This window comes from Corvus moneduloides, chromosome 1 (assembly GCF_009650955.1).
Source record: "Corvus moneduloides isolate bCorMon1 chromosome 1, bCorMon1.pri, whole genome shotgun sequence".
NCBI classification, from domain to species: Eukaryota; Metazoa; Chordata; class Aves; order Passeriformes; family Corvidae; genus Corvus; species Corvus moneduloides.
Window position 1 is genome coordinate 129734209 of NC_045476.1, and position 16930 is coordinate 129751138.

Here is a 16930-nt window from a genome sequence, read left to right on the forward strand (position 1 = left end):
GACTGTGATACATCTTACAGGAGGAAGATCCTTTTATCATTTCCGAAATGTTGCTCAGAGTAAGTGTTCCCACATGTAGTCTGCAACAGGTGCTGAGGGTGTGTGGATAGCCTTAACTTCCTTCCTCAGGAAATGAATCACGTTTGCTGATGTGTGTGTCAGTGCTTTACTTTCCAATGCTAAGTGAGAATGGGGACTTGAGTAACAACATGTTAACATTAAACACGCTTACAAATTAGAAGGACTGAGTATCAATTTATGTTCTGCAAATGTCTTTTGGTGACTTCTTTCATTTGGAACCTAGAGCCATCTTAGCTTCAAGGCTCACCCAGATAATCTCAGACCAATGTACAGTGCAGGGAAATTACTCACAGGAACTTTCCGATAGATGCTGAAGTTCATTACCGTTATTTTAGGGGAAGTCCTCCCACATCTACTGTAAACAACTGATACACTTTATTTACACTTGGAATATATAGAATACTACACTCTGACAGTAGCCAGAAAACCTCAACCAAAACCCAACACAAAAAACTCCAACCCCCAAAGATGGCATTCATAGTATTTATACATTTCAATTTTACTCAGTCAAGAGAGTAGGTAAAACACTGCTTTCAGGTAGGACTACTGGTTCAGATTAGTCTTTTCAGTTGCATTTTGCAACATCCCTAAATGAATACTAAAAGCCACACAAACAATTATTACTTATCAGTTCAATTATTTGGTAACATATAACCAGAGAAAAACCCTCTGAAAAGGGTCTTTGTTTCAGCTGCTGTACAAAATTTGCTTTAGTGTTACATCCTCAGGTTTGGTCCATTTATGTACATATTCTATCAGCTGACAGATGTGCTCTGCTAGAACAAGGCAGGGACACAATAATACTCTCTAACTTGTACACTTAAGATTAATAAAATCCTCTAATATGTATACAGAACATGAAAGTAATAGGACACTTGAAAGAACACAAGTTGACCTCTAAACTGCTTAAATAAAGTATTTCAGTGTCTGGCTGCATGTCTTTTTTAACAGTGATGCAAACTAAAGCTAAAAACTTGACACCAAATAGCCAGCTGAGAGGACTTAAAATGCCTGGTTTTATGCCTGACTCAGAGCTCTTACAGTGGTTGTCACACACTTGCACAATCTCAGGCTATGCACTAGTTGAAATACGTCCCTCAGACTTTTCTTGTCAAACACGCTATATGTTTGTTCATTATTAGGTTAACATGTTGTTAATTGCAACATCTGATGGTTCCCAAAAAGGAACTAAGGGTAATAAATAAAGGATAATTGAGGGCAAAGCCAACATCAAAAGGGCATCAGTACTGCCCATGATTTTGTTTTGAAAGACACATCTCCACAGGTAGGTAAAAAGCAGTGCACACAAGGCAGGACTAAAAATACACAGAAATTCAAAATAAATATGCCAATACATAACTTCCCACAAAACATGATTTCTTCCAGACTTTATAGAAAGCAATAATCTGGACTGGTATTAACCCCAGTGTTAAGCTGCACATGCTATAGCCTGTTACACAAGTATATTTTTAATAAAAAGGAAAATCATCTTACCTGTGCTACTGTTGCCTAAAGTTCCTTGACTTCCTATCATCCCTTCATTCCTGCCCATCAGTCCCGGCTGAGGTATCACTGAGTAGGGGCTACTCGTTCTTATGGGTGGGAAAGTTCCTGCACCTGTTGGGTTCTGCAGTGTTATGTCAAGTGGTAAATTCTGGTTTGGTAATAACCTGCCAAGTTGCCCTGCTCGTGGGTTATTAAAAGCTAGACAGGAGGAGCAAAGAAAAAAAACAAAGTTACAAGAATGGAAACTTCACTAGGTAAAAAAAAAAAAAAGAAAAAAAGAACCCAGACACAATTGAAGATCTTGGGCTCAGCTGTTTAATGTTGCATAATTTACCCACTCCATATCTGTCTGAGAAACATCCCTTCTTGACATTTAAATGTAAATTTCAAAATGGAACATTCTGACACTAAACACAAACCAGGTACGATGCATACTTAAAAAAACTTTAAATGACGCAATTCAACTGACAGAAGAGCCACTAAAGCAAAATACACCACTATGTGATGTACACACTACTGCCAATGAATCTTACACCTAGTAGGACTAGGTGCATGCAGATGTCATCCTGCAGATTGTTAGAATTATCTCAATTTTGAGAGTTTTCCAGCATAATCTGTGCCCCTGAAGAAGTTTTCAAAATAAGGACAGACTGACTCTATATTGGATCCCACAGCCCCATTTCAACATGACCCGCTTAATATTTTGGGGTTTTTTTACATTTTTTGTCATTAATAAAAATAAATACTTCCATGATTCAGCAACAACAAAAAACCAGTCCAGAAACAGAGCTGTGCAACCATAATATTCTGGTAAAATAGAACCATCCTTGATGGTTACTGCCACCTTTATGTAACTACTTTCTTCTGGGTTGTGCTTTTTAAAATCAGCCCCTGCAAATAAAACTGCAGACTGCCTCAGAAAAGTGAGTTTCAGACTGTGACTGGCAAGTATCTGGCTCAGCTGGTCTTTGGGCAATGTTCCAAAATGCGTGAAAGCATCCTCTGTGTGCTCAACTGGTTCTCAAACACGAATCAAACACTGACCTTGTAGCTTTGATTCAATTTCCAATCATACCCATAAAATAAATGCAAGTAAATTAAACATTTTTGTGAAAGCATTATTTGCAATACTTTCTGATAGCTTCGCCTAGGAGCAGCTGTGATACAGCAGCATCCTTAAAGTGACTTCTGCATTTTTGTGTTCACCACATTACTGAGAAGTTAAGTAACTACTTTCTTATTTTAGACTGAAATATTGCTACTTTTGAATCTGAAAACTTAGCTGAGGTTTAGTAAGTTTGTTAAAATGTACAGAAGTATCTCATAACAGAGGTCTCTTATTTTTATTTTATAAAACCAGATTAAAGGAACTTATTGTATTTTTTTTTTTTAATATAAGTTCTCTGCCAGGTGAATTTGCTCATATGTGTGTACAGAAAATATATCACATCACATACACCTAATTCCTAACCATGAGATCAAAATTTTGTCTTGTCTGACTGTTCAACTAAGCAAACAAAACTTACATACGAAGCAAGAATTACTTTCTCAAGATTAGGGGCATCACAAAGTCTAAGGATTGAAGCAAAATTGAACTTCAGTGACAGTTGAACAGTTTGCTCCAGAAGTTTGAAAAATCACATAGATAAGTGAGTTACTGTATGTGCAGCTTTGCCAGCACCCACTAATATTACAAAAAGGAATTCTGCAAATGCAGCACAAAATAACAACACTTAGATCATATATTCTACTGGTGCTTAGATCATATATTCTACTGTTCGTCAGGATGGGACTGAAGGAGGCTCCCTATCCTTCAGGTAACAGACTCTAGCAACCTGGCAGATCTAGCAGCGTTTTTATTTTTCAACAGAAAAAAATATTTTAAGTATCTTCATGTAAAACCTGTAACAGTAAAGATGGTTATTTCTTCAGAAAAAAACCAGTAAAAACCCCCAAATCTCTTTTGGAATTGCATATGATTTGGCATTCATTCTACATTGCTTTTCTGTGAGCATACGAGAGGCCCTTCGCTATTTCTGTGAACCTGTTTTCTGAATGCTCTTCTATGGAAAACAAGGCAGAAGTTCCTAGGGGAATCAGGCACAGACACAAGACTGAGATGGGGGAAAAAGTTTCAGGGTTTTAATTTAGATGGGAAACAGGATGCTGCTTTTACAGAACTGCTGCTAACCACCAAGCCACTCTCATTTACAATCATACTGTTACTGTACTGCCAGTAGCTTTGAAAGCAGATTTAAAGCTAGGCTAACCCTCGAAAGCTAAAAGGCTACACTGGAAGGAACAAACAGACCTTGATTCAGGAAAAATATGCTAAAGACTTCACATGCACAGAGATTTCCTTCTGACTTTTGTGCTGCTGCTGTTAGTACCTCTGTACTCACAAAAGTGAGTACATTAAACACAAGCATCTTTCTCTGAGCAACATGGATAACAAGTGATAATTTAGGAATCTGAAGTGGCTTTAATATGAATTTAAACATTAATATTTATTGATAGAATACTAATATTTATCTAAATATTTCTAAGTAATTTGAGTGAATTTGAAAGTGGCTCAGTGTTAGTTTAATATTATCAGAATGGCTAAAAATATTAACTAAACCCTACAAGAAAAAAACCTAGAGTACATCTAAGGAAGCAAATAGATGCGGCCATCCTAGCCAACAGGCACAAAAAATGAAGCTGTGTTTTTTTTATGCCATTTTATTCAACATTAGCACTTGATAAAGACTCTTGTCTTGCTTGCTTTCCATTATGCTATGATGGTAAACCAACATTTCAGTGCTGATTTGTAAGCTGATTAATAAGGTTAAGGAAAGCTGTCAGCTGGAAGTGACTCAACAAAAAGCCACAATCTCAAATTAAACTTGGGCATTCTTAATCTTCTGTCCTTCTATTAATCTTGTGGTTTTAGAAGAAGACTCTCCTTCATGCTTAGAAAAGCCTCTCTCGCACCTTCCACTGCAAGAGCTGCCAGAAAGGAACGATCTGCATGACAAAAAAATGCACGTGCTCTCCATGCCAAAACCCTCACTACAGAAGCATCACTTATAACCACAGAAGGGGATGTTTGGTTTGAGGGTATCCCTTAAAACGTCTCAGAGGACACAGACTTCCAGGGTGTGCGAGTTAAGACACAACTCCTCGTGTGTTTGGAACTGGGACGACCGCAGATGGCGCTCTGTCACCACACAACCCCAGGCCAGGACGGGGAGCTGCCCAGTTCCTCCCTGGCCGACCCCTGCTCTGGGGGGCTCCCAAGCTCGGTAGGCGCGTGTGGAACGCGGGGTGCACTCACTGCTCTGTGAAATCCTCATTGCTGGTTTCTGGGTGGCCACTGCCGCGCCGGGGCTGCTGTCACTGGTGAGCTGCATGAGGTCATTGATGATGGCTTGCTTGTCGACCGAGCCCGCTGGCACGCCTGGGCGGCTATCTGGGAAAAGCTGTGGTAACTGGCTGTTCTGCAGGTCATCCAGAATCTCTTCCAAGTTATCCAATTCACTGCCTGGCTGCAACAAAGAACACACAAACCCACAATACGCATCGCTGCTCGCCCGCTGTTGGCGTCCTGCTCGTGCCAAGCCAGGCAGCCCCCACCATCACCCCGCACCGGCCTTGGATGTGTCTGGCAGCACGCCTGCCGTGGAGGAAGCTCACAAACCTGTTGGAAGGGGACTGTGCAGGCTTCTCAGGGCTAGTCTGCCGTGCTTTTGGGCACTGGCACCCCTTCAAAAGCCCCGCATCAGGACATATAATTCCATACCTTGGGCAACAGGGAGATGCTTCCCTGTGCACTCTGTGACGGGTGCTGACAGCAGGAGTAATAGGAAATCCAGGAGTGCTGAAGATGGGGGCTTATGTAGGTATAGCCAATATTTCTTTCAGCACAGTTATGTTTCTAGTCTCTTTATGACTTGATTAAAAGCATACAATCGGAAAGTTACTTTATGGCTAAAATAATTCCCCATATGTCTTTTCTTCGTTATATTCAAAACCTGAACACTGAATAACTCTATGTAAGTTAACTGGCAAGATATATACATAGGATTGGGAATTTATTTTGCTCCCAACTTCCCAAATAATTGAAAATAACTTCTCTGGAGTATGAAAAGAGAAATCTACATATGAATTTACATTCAAATCCAGTAGAAAATTATAATGAAACAAAGATGGGAGAAAAATTAAGTTCATCTTATACTAACATAATTAGTGACCTGCTTGTTTTTCTTAAATACATTGATTCTCACTGGCATTCTCTTTTGTCAGCTTCTCTGTCTAAAAACTCTCAGAATTAAAATAATTTTCTGACTCAAATGTGGAAATCATTGCAACTAATGTCCAATCCTAAACTTTTGATTAGGGTAAAACTTGGGTAATAACTAAGAACAGGGCGTCCAGTTTCAGTTACTACCACCTTGAACAGTAATTATATCATAACAGTATTTATAACAAGTATCTACTCAAAATCAGTGTCTTCATTAGGAAATATGCAATGAGAGAGGAGAAGCAGAGTAAGCAGCCACTTATGAAGGATGGGGAACTGAGAAATAACACCACAAACGTGCAGAACTGAAATACAATTCTTCCTGGCTTTTTTTTTTGTCCTTTCCCACGTCATGAACTTCTTACTGAGAGCAAGCTTACACCACAGATCACAGAAGACTGTAGAAATACCTGAGATGGCTTTAAACTACCTACTGGGGCTCTCACAGGCTAGCTGGGAAGCACTGCCCATTAGTCTGTACAGAACTCCTCCTGCCACATCTAAGCTGCTCCTGGGAAGTCCAGTTATTTTATTCAAAGGTAGCTAAAATGCCCCGAGGTTACACTGCTATGTGCCTTTTTTGGGTGACTGACTGCAAATAAACATGGTATTATTTTTTATTCCTTCTACATCATCTCCTAGTCTTACAAATTGTAGTATATGGTGCAAAAGAGGAGGGAGTTTACTCCATTAAAAGGTAGCATGTGGGTGATCTAGAGGCTGGTGTTATTGGCAAAATGGTAGGAAAGCAGAGAATCAGAGGACTGGAAGAAATTTAAAGCCTCAAGGCAAAATCAGTGTATGCCATTCCCTATGGAAGTTCATACAGTTGTTTGTTAAAGACATCCAGAGACAGAAAATCCATAGCTTCCCTGGAGAATTGGTTCCAGCACTCTGCCATCCTCACTACTTTTGTTTTATTTTCTTAGTCTCAATGCAAAATCTCTCACACTAGGATTTAGACCCTTCCTTCCAATCATATTTTGAATCTGGAGAACACACTGTGTTCTCCTTTCTTTCTCTAACTTTTTCTGTATTTGAAAACATGTGCCCTTTCGTGTTTTAAGCTGCAATTAATAAACAATCTCAATTTGTGAATTTTCTTCAGCAAATAACCTGTTTTCTAGGCCTCTTATTACTCTTGTTGTTCCTGTGGATTGCTTTCAGTTGATCCACACTTTTGCTGAAGCCCTGTCCAAGACAGGACTTAAAATAATGCCTTACAGCTGCTGACTAAAGCAGACAATTTACTCTACACATAGTACACTCTGATGGCCTATTCCAGAAAAGTGTGTCATTCTCTTAATTCCATGACAGCACTGACTCCCACTCATCTTATAGTCACTATGATCTCTAGAAGAGCTCTGAAAAAGTCCTATCTAGTCAGTCCCCTCCTTAAAAAAAAAAAAAAAATCTGAGACATTATTCTTGACTAATGATAATAACTTTATTCACCTTGAATGTTCTAGCATTTTGTCTCTGTATCTCTTCACTGCAACTGAATTTGAATTCTGTCCTCCAGTGTGTTTGCAGACATTCAGGTGTCACACACAGCTTTACCAAGCCCTATTGTCACATCAGGTCATTTAGGTTAACTAAAACAGCAGCTCTAGATGCTGCACGAGTCCTGCAGCATCTCCATTTTGACAGCGAATCCTTCAATAACTGCTGTGTGTGGAGGGATTTCCAAACACCTTCCTAACCACTTACAGCAGTTTCATCTTGACCACACACCTCTAACTTGCCATAAGGGCCACAGAGCCTTGCTCAAATCTAAACACAGGGACACACTGTTTCTCTTATGCCAGCAACCTCGCTACCCTCTTGCTGAAGGAAAATAGGTTGGCTGGTCCAAGATTACCTGTTCTTGAGAAATCCCACTGATGACTCACTGCCTTCCAGGCAACTACAAGCAGCTGGGTGGACCCAGCACATCAGCAGAAAAGGCTGAGCCAGGAGGAATCAAATGTGATTACATGAAGCCTAAATCATTACACGGACAGGTGATAAGCAGATTCAAAAAGGCGCTCTAAGAGACAGTCATGAGTGATGTTTATAGGAGCTGCAGTTTGAGCGATGGGAGATCTGGTACAAGACCGCAAGAGCCAGGAGAAGAGACTGATATAGAGCATCATAAATTATAGAACGATGATTCAGTACTCTTTGGGGGAATTAAGACATATGGCCTTCATTACACGTATCTGAGACAACAGCAAAGGAAGTTTTATATTTTGCAGGGGGGTTTTTTTGGTTGGTTTTATGCGGGATTTTGTGTCATCTTTTCTTTTAGCATTCTGGCTACTGCAATTCTTTGTTCAAACAGTAGATGTAAAAAAAAAAAAAACCAAAAAACAAAACTCAAAACCAGACCTAAAAAAACACTAATGAAGAACATATTGATCCAAATGTGACAGAAAACTGGTGGTCTTAATTCATCTCGGGAAGCGATAAAGAAAGGGCAAATCCAACAGATGTATTACAACAACACAAATACATAACTTTCTTCTTTTTTTTTGCTTAATAATCAATATAAAATATTTTATAAGGGTTCTCAACTGCTACAAAAGCTCCAAGAGATTTGGAATGAACACCAACCCATGGCGTTAGCATAAGTCTTTCCAGACTAACCCTCAAATGGCACCATATGTAGAGAAACTAGCATTAAAGTATTTGCTTGGTTAGGTTCATGGGATTTTTCTATTAGTTATCTTCTATATTGATTTCGTTAAGGGTCTAAGTTGAATTTTATGTAAATAGAAGGCACACCCTAATCTCCCTGTAAAAAAATTATTTGTCATGAATTAAAAAAAAAAGCACCTGATAAAGTGCTAAGCATCACAAGAAAGTTCTTGTGTGGGCATTTTCACTATGTCTAAGTAATGCAATTATGACAATCTCTGTAGAACTTGGACACTAAGTGCCAGAAAGTATAAGACAATTCTCATTAATATTTTTGCATTTGAAAAAGTACTTATTTTATACTGTCATATAGAGAAATACAGATTAAAGTTAAGTGCTTACAGAATTTTTGCAGCTGTACTGAAAGGCAGCTGCACCTCAACATGAAGTTTGGTTTACAAAAGTTGCTGTGTCAAAGTCTAGCTTCCATGGATTGTAAAGGACTGGATAAGATACTCAGGTCTCCGGAAATCTCCTTCCTGCCCATGGCTTGCACTGTGACCCTGTATTCTATGGAATTACAACAGGATGTCTTTTGGTGGGGGCACAACTTGAAACTACACCTGACTTACATAAATTTGAAGTTAGCTCATCTTCCACCTCAGAAGTAAGGGCAAAGCATTTGACTGTAAGAGGTAAACAAAACCAAATCCTTGCTCCAAACTGGCAGTAAATTAAAGGTTTATGAAAAGAAGGGAAAAGGAAATTAGAAGTGGAACCAATATGGTATTTTTCTCCCTGGTAACTGCAATAAACATAAAATTGGCTAGAAATCCTATTAAATTATCAAGCTACTCTATGACTAACATTTGAAAACAGAGCTCTAATTGAAAGACATTCAGAAAATGGAATCCCCATTCTAAGATTTTGATAGAATTTCAAGAAGAAATCAGTGTTCCTCATGAACTTAATGGATTCTGGACTATTAAACCAGAAATAGGTTTTTTAAAGATGAGTGGCATGTGTAGAGAAAATATGCTAGTATAGGGAAGATACTGGTTTCCACACAAAGCATGAGCACAGCAGCGTTGATGAAGTACATGAGGAACACCAGAGCAGTTTCTGAGTTTTAGGACAAAAATGTACATGCTTAAGATGATTTCTGGAACAGCACTTGTGCAGACTGTTACATTGCAAAGTCCCTGTCAAACAGGCTGTCTTTATGGTCTACTGAACAAAAAAGAGGAGCGTACACTTGTGGAGATCAGGATTTTATTCCACACTCCCCCAAGTGATTTCTCAGAGAACAAGCTACTTTAGCAAGGCAATATCTAACATTGTTCATTATGTTTCTCTAATGTTCCCCTGTACTTTCACTCTCCTTCCCCTCCAAGCTGTCAGCCCGTCCTTGCCACATCTGACCATCTCCTGATCACTACAGGGGCTGCTCCTGGCAGTGGACTGTCAGGGAGAATGGGAGAAGGCCAGCTTACTGCTGAGGGATAATCTCTTCTCTTTCTAACAGTGGTGAACCATATGAGAACTTGTGGTGGTTGACAGCAACAGCCCTACTACGGTTGGTGCTGTAGGAAAAACCCCGCTTAGTGCCCCCAGCAAGTCTGTCTTTTATCCTCTCCCCTACAGCTGCTACAACTGGAATAGCAATCAGCCTAATAAAGCTTGATAACCATCATCCCACCAGGGAAAGGAAAAAGGTACAGCCATGCTGGAAATATTCTCTGCCATTTGAGAAAGGCTTCCTGTCAGTTGCTGCTCTCTGCAGAAGAGTATGTTTAAACACACTACCTAGAAGACTGCTATTTTTAGTACAGTGGTGCACTTCAAAGCATTTCCTGCTCAGAAAGTCACACCAAAAGTAAAAGGAGAAAATGCAATGGCTCTGTTGCCTCCCAACACACTGATCTCCCTTGTAGAGGCCATCCCACTGCTGCTCTGCTGCAGTTTCCAGAGAAACTGCACACTCCAGTGACTAATTACTTAAAAATACAACATTCCTCAGGGAGGAGAAGTTTTAAATAAACCTGCAAAATAGGTAACACAAGCACATGGCTAATTTTTACATATGGGAGGAAGAAGGAGGGGGAAGGATGCAGGAGGATGGAAGAATTTAGCTCAAGAATCTCTGTTCTAGTCTTGTACTAAATAGTTCCAGCTTTGATCTAAATTTAGGCAATGAGCACTTCCTGTGGGAGACCATCTTCCAAAGCTGAAGAGTTTTGATGCTAAATATTTTTAGTGATTTTATAATTGGGGTAAAGTGGTTATTTGTTTAAAGGCCTGGCCTACATTATTCTATATTCCCCACCATTTCCTCTCCTATTCCATGCTGGACTTCTGTTTATTCAGCTCCAGGTTTCACTGCATTTTAAGTGGGTTTTAAAGCTCTATTTACAACCAACAGGAGCAACAAAAGCCCTTCTGTCATTATCCAGCAGTCTTCCACCACAGTGACAGGACTGGCTTCTCCATACCTTGGTGCTGAGGAAGCCCTTACCACTTTATCATGACTCCTGCACTGCTTTGTGGTTTTCTGAACAAACCCAGCTCCTGGACCTTTCTGTACCTCCATTTCCCTCTCTCCTCGGAGACAAACTCTGTCTTCAAATGTTAAGAAAAGGCAATACATTCGTAGCCCACACTTCAACCCCTTCAAATCCCTCCCCAACCTCAGAAACATAAAACCCAAAAATAAAAAGTGAATAGACTATTCACTTTAAGAAGTTCATAATTCAGGAGACCTGATTTTCAACTGCTTGAGGTTGGCAATGCTTGTAGACACTAAAGTCTCTTTCTTGAAAGTTGGTTTTACAGTTAGTCTCATGTTTACATTTAGGGTGAGACATAACTTGCCTATCTTTAGTCATGAGAAAGTAAAGCAGCTAGTTCAAACTGTTCACCTGTGCTACCACTTGTCAATGGGAATATCAGTAAAGAGAGGCTTACCTCATCTGTTTTAGACACACATTAGTATAAGATAAAAAAAAATCCTGGAGTATTTTCCTGTGTTTCCGTCAGCAATAAAAGGAGTTCGTACAGCTACCTTGGATTAGACAACAAACTTCTAGAGAGGACAAAACCTGCTCTCTGAGAATTGGTTCATAAGCTAAGCTGTTTCTTGTGTACTCCATAGAGATCACGAAAGAGGAAATTTTAATTCTTTTAGAAATTTAATTCTTGGGGAACAAACCATCTGAAGGCCCTGATTTTGATCTACGGATGAAGGGCATAAATTTTTTGGTTATTATCAAATTTTACATTCTTGTCGAGTACCTAATACTGGAGGATTTAAGATCTCTGCTTTCCATCTAGTACTGACTTCAATGTGTAGGATCTGAACTAGGAATTGAAATCTATCAGACATTTTACAAGTAGTCCATTCTTGCCAGTTTAGCTGTGAATTTCTTGATATCTGTGTTTTTCTAGCCTAATGAACCATAAGCTCTCACACAGAATCTAAATCCTACCTTTACATACACTACAAAATAGAGGCTTCTTTTGAAAACTAAACCAACATCCAAGCTTGAGGATAAATCAGTGCAAATTTCAGTGAGGAGAAATTAGTACAATCTGGCTATGTTTCTCCTAAAGCATGGGAAGGATTGAAAAACCACAATTGCTCTTACATAATGGCAATAGTTGTCAAATTCTGTTGAAACAAAAGCAGCAAAGTAACCTTAGGAGTTGCCTGGATAACTGAGATTTTAACAGTGCTGCATCTACTCTGGAATGGCATGTTTGGCCTCTATGTTTTGTGGTTATAACCACTGTTGAAAGAACTGTCTACTAGTTATAAATTGCCAAAAGGGCAAATAAAAAAAAAAAAATCCAATGTTGTGACTTAGGGCTAAGAAAATGTTGTCTATCCCTGCTCAGCCTCACAATACAATACAGAAAATATAAAAAAGAATGTCTTTATACACACACAATAAAAAAATAGAATGGATAAAAAAAAATAAACAAGCTAAAGCCTAGTCTGCACATTAAAAAATATACAAAATTTTTAAAATTAAGGATATGGCTGTGAGACGTGAACGTTTGCATGGTATATGGTCTGATCATGATTTACAAACTAAGGCTTCATACACACAGGGCTGACTAGGGGTTAATGACCAGCTGGGAGATCTGATGGTGTAAGACAAATCCAAGGATGATTAACTCCAGCTAGTTATAACCTTCCCAGAAAATACTAAAATAGATACTGTAATTACCCATTTTATAAATAATATAAACAGTAATACTGAAGTATCAGATTGCTTTTGCTGTGTCCTTTTTTCTTGCAAAGCTCTGAAAACTGGAGCACTCTGGGTGATGTGGACCTGGTGCTTTTGGAAAGTGAATTCTGCATGAAAGCCAGTGACATAACACTTTTTAGCATAAGCCCCAACAATACACAATTTATTAGTGTGTTGGGCAGCAGAGCAACAAGCAATCTTGCACAGAAAGCAAAGAAATCCTGCATGTAAAATTCAATGTAGATAACCTTGCACAAGGAGACATGATCCCTGCACTGAACCATTAATCTTCCGCAGAAACTTGCAGCAGAATATAAAGAATTTTTAAGATGACAAAAAAACCCCAATAAATCCTCCAAACTGGCACAGAAGTATATTTGCTTTGATTTTAATTTGCAGGTCAAGCATAGCACAAAGACCAGTAATGCAAAGTTGTTATCAGTCCTTTCAAACAACTTCTGTTCTTGGGCATGAACCTGTTTTCCACGGAAGGAGGGTAGCTGCTATGCTGGGCTACGTCAAGGACTCATTTAGCAAGCATAACAGCAGTTCAACATCAGCCTGTGGGAAAAGCTGTCAATTAGGCAGCACTAACCAAGAGTCACGAGTATTTTGTCTTCGCCTGGCTACCATCTGGGAAAGGTACCCTGCATTATCCATCTCTTCCCAGGCAGAGTCTGTGCTTTCACACAGTGTGATGATCACAACTTAGTAACACCAACTGGAAAACTGAGCGAAGACTGGATTTCAAAATACAGGTAACACTGTCCTGAACTGCCAAGATACCACTCTTAGAGGAAGTCAGATGGCAGGAATGCAGGCCTGGAACAACTCATTCACACATAATGCAAAAATCAGCTTACCTGTTCATTAGGCTCAAAGCTTATCTCTTCTTTTTCCGTCCTCATAGCTATTAACTTTGTGCTACCGGAAGGGTCTGTCTTACTGTCCAACCGCTCCAGTTTTGGGGGTATGTCTGGTAAACCAATATCTATAGTATCATCTTTATCTAGCAAGTAGCGAAGTAGTGCATTGTTATTCTTCTTAGGACTCGCTGGCTCCTGTTTAACAGTCACCTCTGAACCAGGAGCTGTGCTACTGGACTCCTGGTTCAGTTCTTTGCCTGTGGCCTCTGCTGTGAGCTTGGCCAAATCTACAGGAGAACTACTGTCCTGCAATAGTCTGTGCAAAATTTTATGCTTCTCCTTGAGCGAGGTTCCATGTGCTGAACCAGACCCAGGCAACCCTCCCGCGGAGTCCTTGCTAATGTCTCCCATGGTACTGGACAAAGGCGAAGGCTCCATCTGATCTGATTTGGTGGTCAGCAATTGTAAGAGCTTTGTCTGGCTTTTTCCGTCGTGCAGTTTATTTTGTCCATCAGGTCTCTCGCCACTGACAACCGGTGGCATGTTGCTATCGCTGTTGTCTTTCTGTTCTCCTGAATGGCAGCTGCTCTCTGCTTGTCCAGTTGTACCTTCTGATTGCTCCCCATATATTCCAAAGCAGTCTTTAGAGTCCAGGCTTCCCATCTTGCTTAGCTGGGGAGGATTCATATTCACAGGGGAATTTTGTAAATTTCCCATTTTTAGGTCAGGTGAAGCCAACGACGATCCTAGAGAAACGCCGTGGCCCTCGCTGAGGGCCTGAAGTGCATTCAGGGAACTGTTGGTGTAGTTATGGCTATTTCCTGTGCTGCTGCAGACTCCCACAGGTGAATGTAAGCTTCCTGCAGGGGAGAACTGACTGGGTGGGATGCGAGGACTTCCTGCCACTCCAGGGCTCACGCGATGCCTTGGGGAAAGCATAGAGTTTGGCTGCCCTGGGTTCATGCCAGGGCTGCTTTGTGAGGGGCTATTCATTTTTAGTGCATAGTTACTACCCTGAGGAGTGGATGCTTGTATGCTTGACACATGGTTCATTCCCCCTGAACCACCAAACCTGCCTGCTGGCATGCCCACTTGTTCCTTTGGGCCATTTATGGCAAAATTTATATTGCTACTGATGGTCATATCCTGACCTGGGTTCCCACTGCACATGGCCTGATGGGCAGGGCTGCTGGAACTAATTGGGTTCAATATCTTCCCCATTCCTTGTCCAGTCAAATCCTGATTCATTCCACAGACATTCTGCTCTCTATGTGGCAAGGGGAAGAAAAACAGTCTGTTAGCTAAATGACACTGGCCAACTTGCAATTACATTACGGAAAAAGAAGCAAAACCCCAAACCTCACTTTAAAATAACACAAAACCCCTACAATCAAAAACAAATCAACAATTTGACAAAAGTGATATGTGACTCTCAACATGGCTGAACATTAACAGTATGGTTTTTCAGTACATCATTACAAAACAGTGGAAGAGAGGAAAAACAAAATTAAAACCTCACTTAAATGACAGTCATTAGAAATGCTGATAGGTTACAATTTCAGACTCCCTTTAATGTATCTCTCCTCCACAATTTGGCAAGCTAACTTCTAGAACTGACAGAAATCTCATCTGAAACATACAACCCAACAAATACATGTTTTACAAGACAGCTGTGGACAGCTGTTTGCTGGAGTTTTGAATTTCTGTGAGTTAGCCCCACCACAAGGCTGGAGTGGGCTACTTGCCCACCAAGTTCCTAGTGAAAAGAAAGTTGAAAAAGTCACATTTTTACACTGCCAGAGTATTTCAATACTGTTCCAAAACAGCGTGTGAGCCAAGGGAACTACTGGATACTGCTTCAGAATGAGAACAGTCTGTTAGCAATCCAGTCCTGCATAGGCCTTCAGGAAAAGGAGAGAAGAAAAACAACAAACCGCACACACAGGAGCTGAAACCTGTATTTTAGAGACGTAGGCTGCAAGATAGAAGAAACAGAAGAGAGAGCGACACACAGAAAAAGCTCTTGTGAGAGCACCTGAAAGTCACGTTTCTTTTCCCCAGTAGATTTAAATTAGTTTATGGGAAGATGTAATACACTTTTTACTCTGTGCTAAAACTTAAATTAGGAAAATCAGACATATTCCCAAATGCTAAAAGCTACAGAAGAGACAGAGTCAAGTAGGTTAGGAAGCAAAAAAAAAAAAGAGATTCTGACAAAAATCAAATCAACTCTGGACTTCCAAAGCCAAATACAAATGGAACATTCCTAATATGCATTTTCCATGAGACAAAAACCAGTCCTATTTGCACAGTATAAATAAGTGCAGTTAAACCTTCACATTGCTAAAGCATGAGAAGTGAAATAATTCAAGAATATAGAGTAGCGAGTCTCTATTCTGTGTTTGTTATCTTAGGCATGAGGGCAAAGGTGAAAAACATTAACTATAAAAAAGGGGTATTTTTAAAACCTTATTACAAATATAGTAGTACCAGCACTCTGCTGAAAAAAGTGCAACAAAATATACAAGTACCATTTTAAAATTAATAGTGCTTGCTTTTTAAAATTTGGCACTTAATGAAATATTAGGTATCTTCAGCAATGCAAAGAAAAATTTGAGACAGCTTTTGGTCAGATCAATTTGCAAATCTACAATTTCTATAAAAGGGTTTCAGTTATAATTATGTTTAGCACTGGTTTCTTCTTCTCAAGAAAAATGATACAGAGGATTAAAGGAAAATAGTGTTGTAATTACAGTCAGCCCATAAAACCTGAAGCAAAATCTGATACAAATACACCAGGACATGCAATGACTTAATAAAAATTGTACGCTGAAGTTCTGATGTCAGTGATTACTTAAACTTGACTTTAGCATATTATTGGCTGTGCTTTTTAAAAAAAACTCCTAACTAAGGGCACTTAGTAATAGCACTTCTCAGGATTGGCCATGAGAAAGCCACTAAGCCAAGCACCAAAAAGACAAGGCACAAAGGGAATCAAAGAATTAAATAACAGTTTGTCTAAAGTGCAGTCCTAGTAATCTTAACATGTTCTTTTAAGAAGAACCAGGACCAATAACAGAATGTGAACTACAAGAATTTAATCCCTCTAAATTTTCTAGATTTAATTACAGCTGGAAAGTTTCTTGTATCTACTATGCAAAATAAGGGAAATTAAAATACTGAACATGACTTTGAAAATACAGCATGCCATTTTTAAATCCTGAAATAATCTTACAGTCTTTTCCTGCTGCAAGCATTGATTTCAAAATCTTATTTTGTTTCCATGATATCAGTTCTGGGTCAACTGAAACCTATCAGCCTTA

The 16930-nt window shown here is 39.6% G+C and overlaps 1 protein-coding gene across 6 annotated transcripts in view; it reads right to left on the bottom strand.

The window, feature by feature from the left end:
* Window positions 1–16930, bottom strand: part of NCOA2 (nuclear receptor coactivator 2) — a 189729-nt gene that overhangs the window by 24594 nt on the left and 148205 nt on the right. For all 6 annotated transcript variants that reach the window (XM_032127338.1, XM_032127351.1, XM_032127331.1 and 3 more), the window contains 3 exons: window positions 13605–14874; window positions 4904–5114; window positions 1576–1785 (listed from right to left, as the gene is read on the bottom strand). In XM_032127338.1, the coding sequence (XP_031983229.1) occupies window positions 1576–1785; window positions 4904–5114; window positions 13605–14874 (1691 nt within the window). The remainder of the gene's footprint in view (window positions 1–1575; window positions 1786–4903; window positions 5115–13604; window positions 14875–16930) is intronic.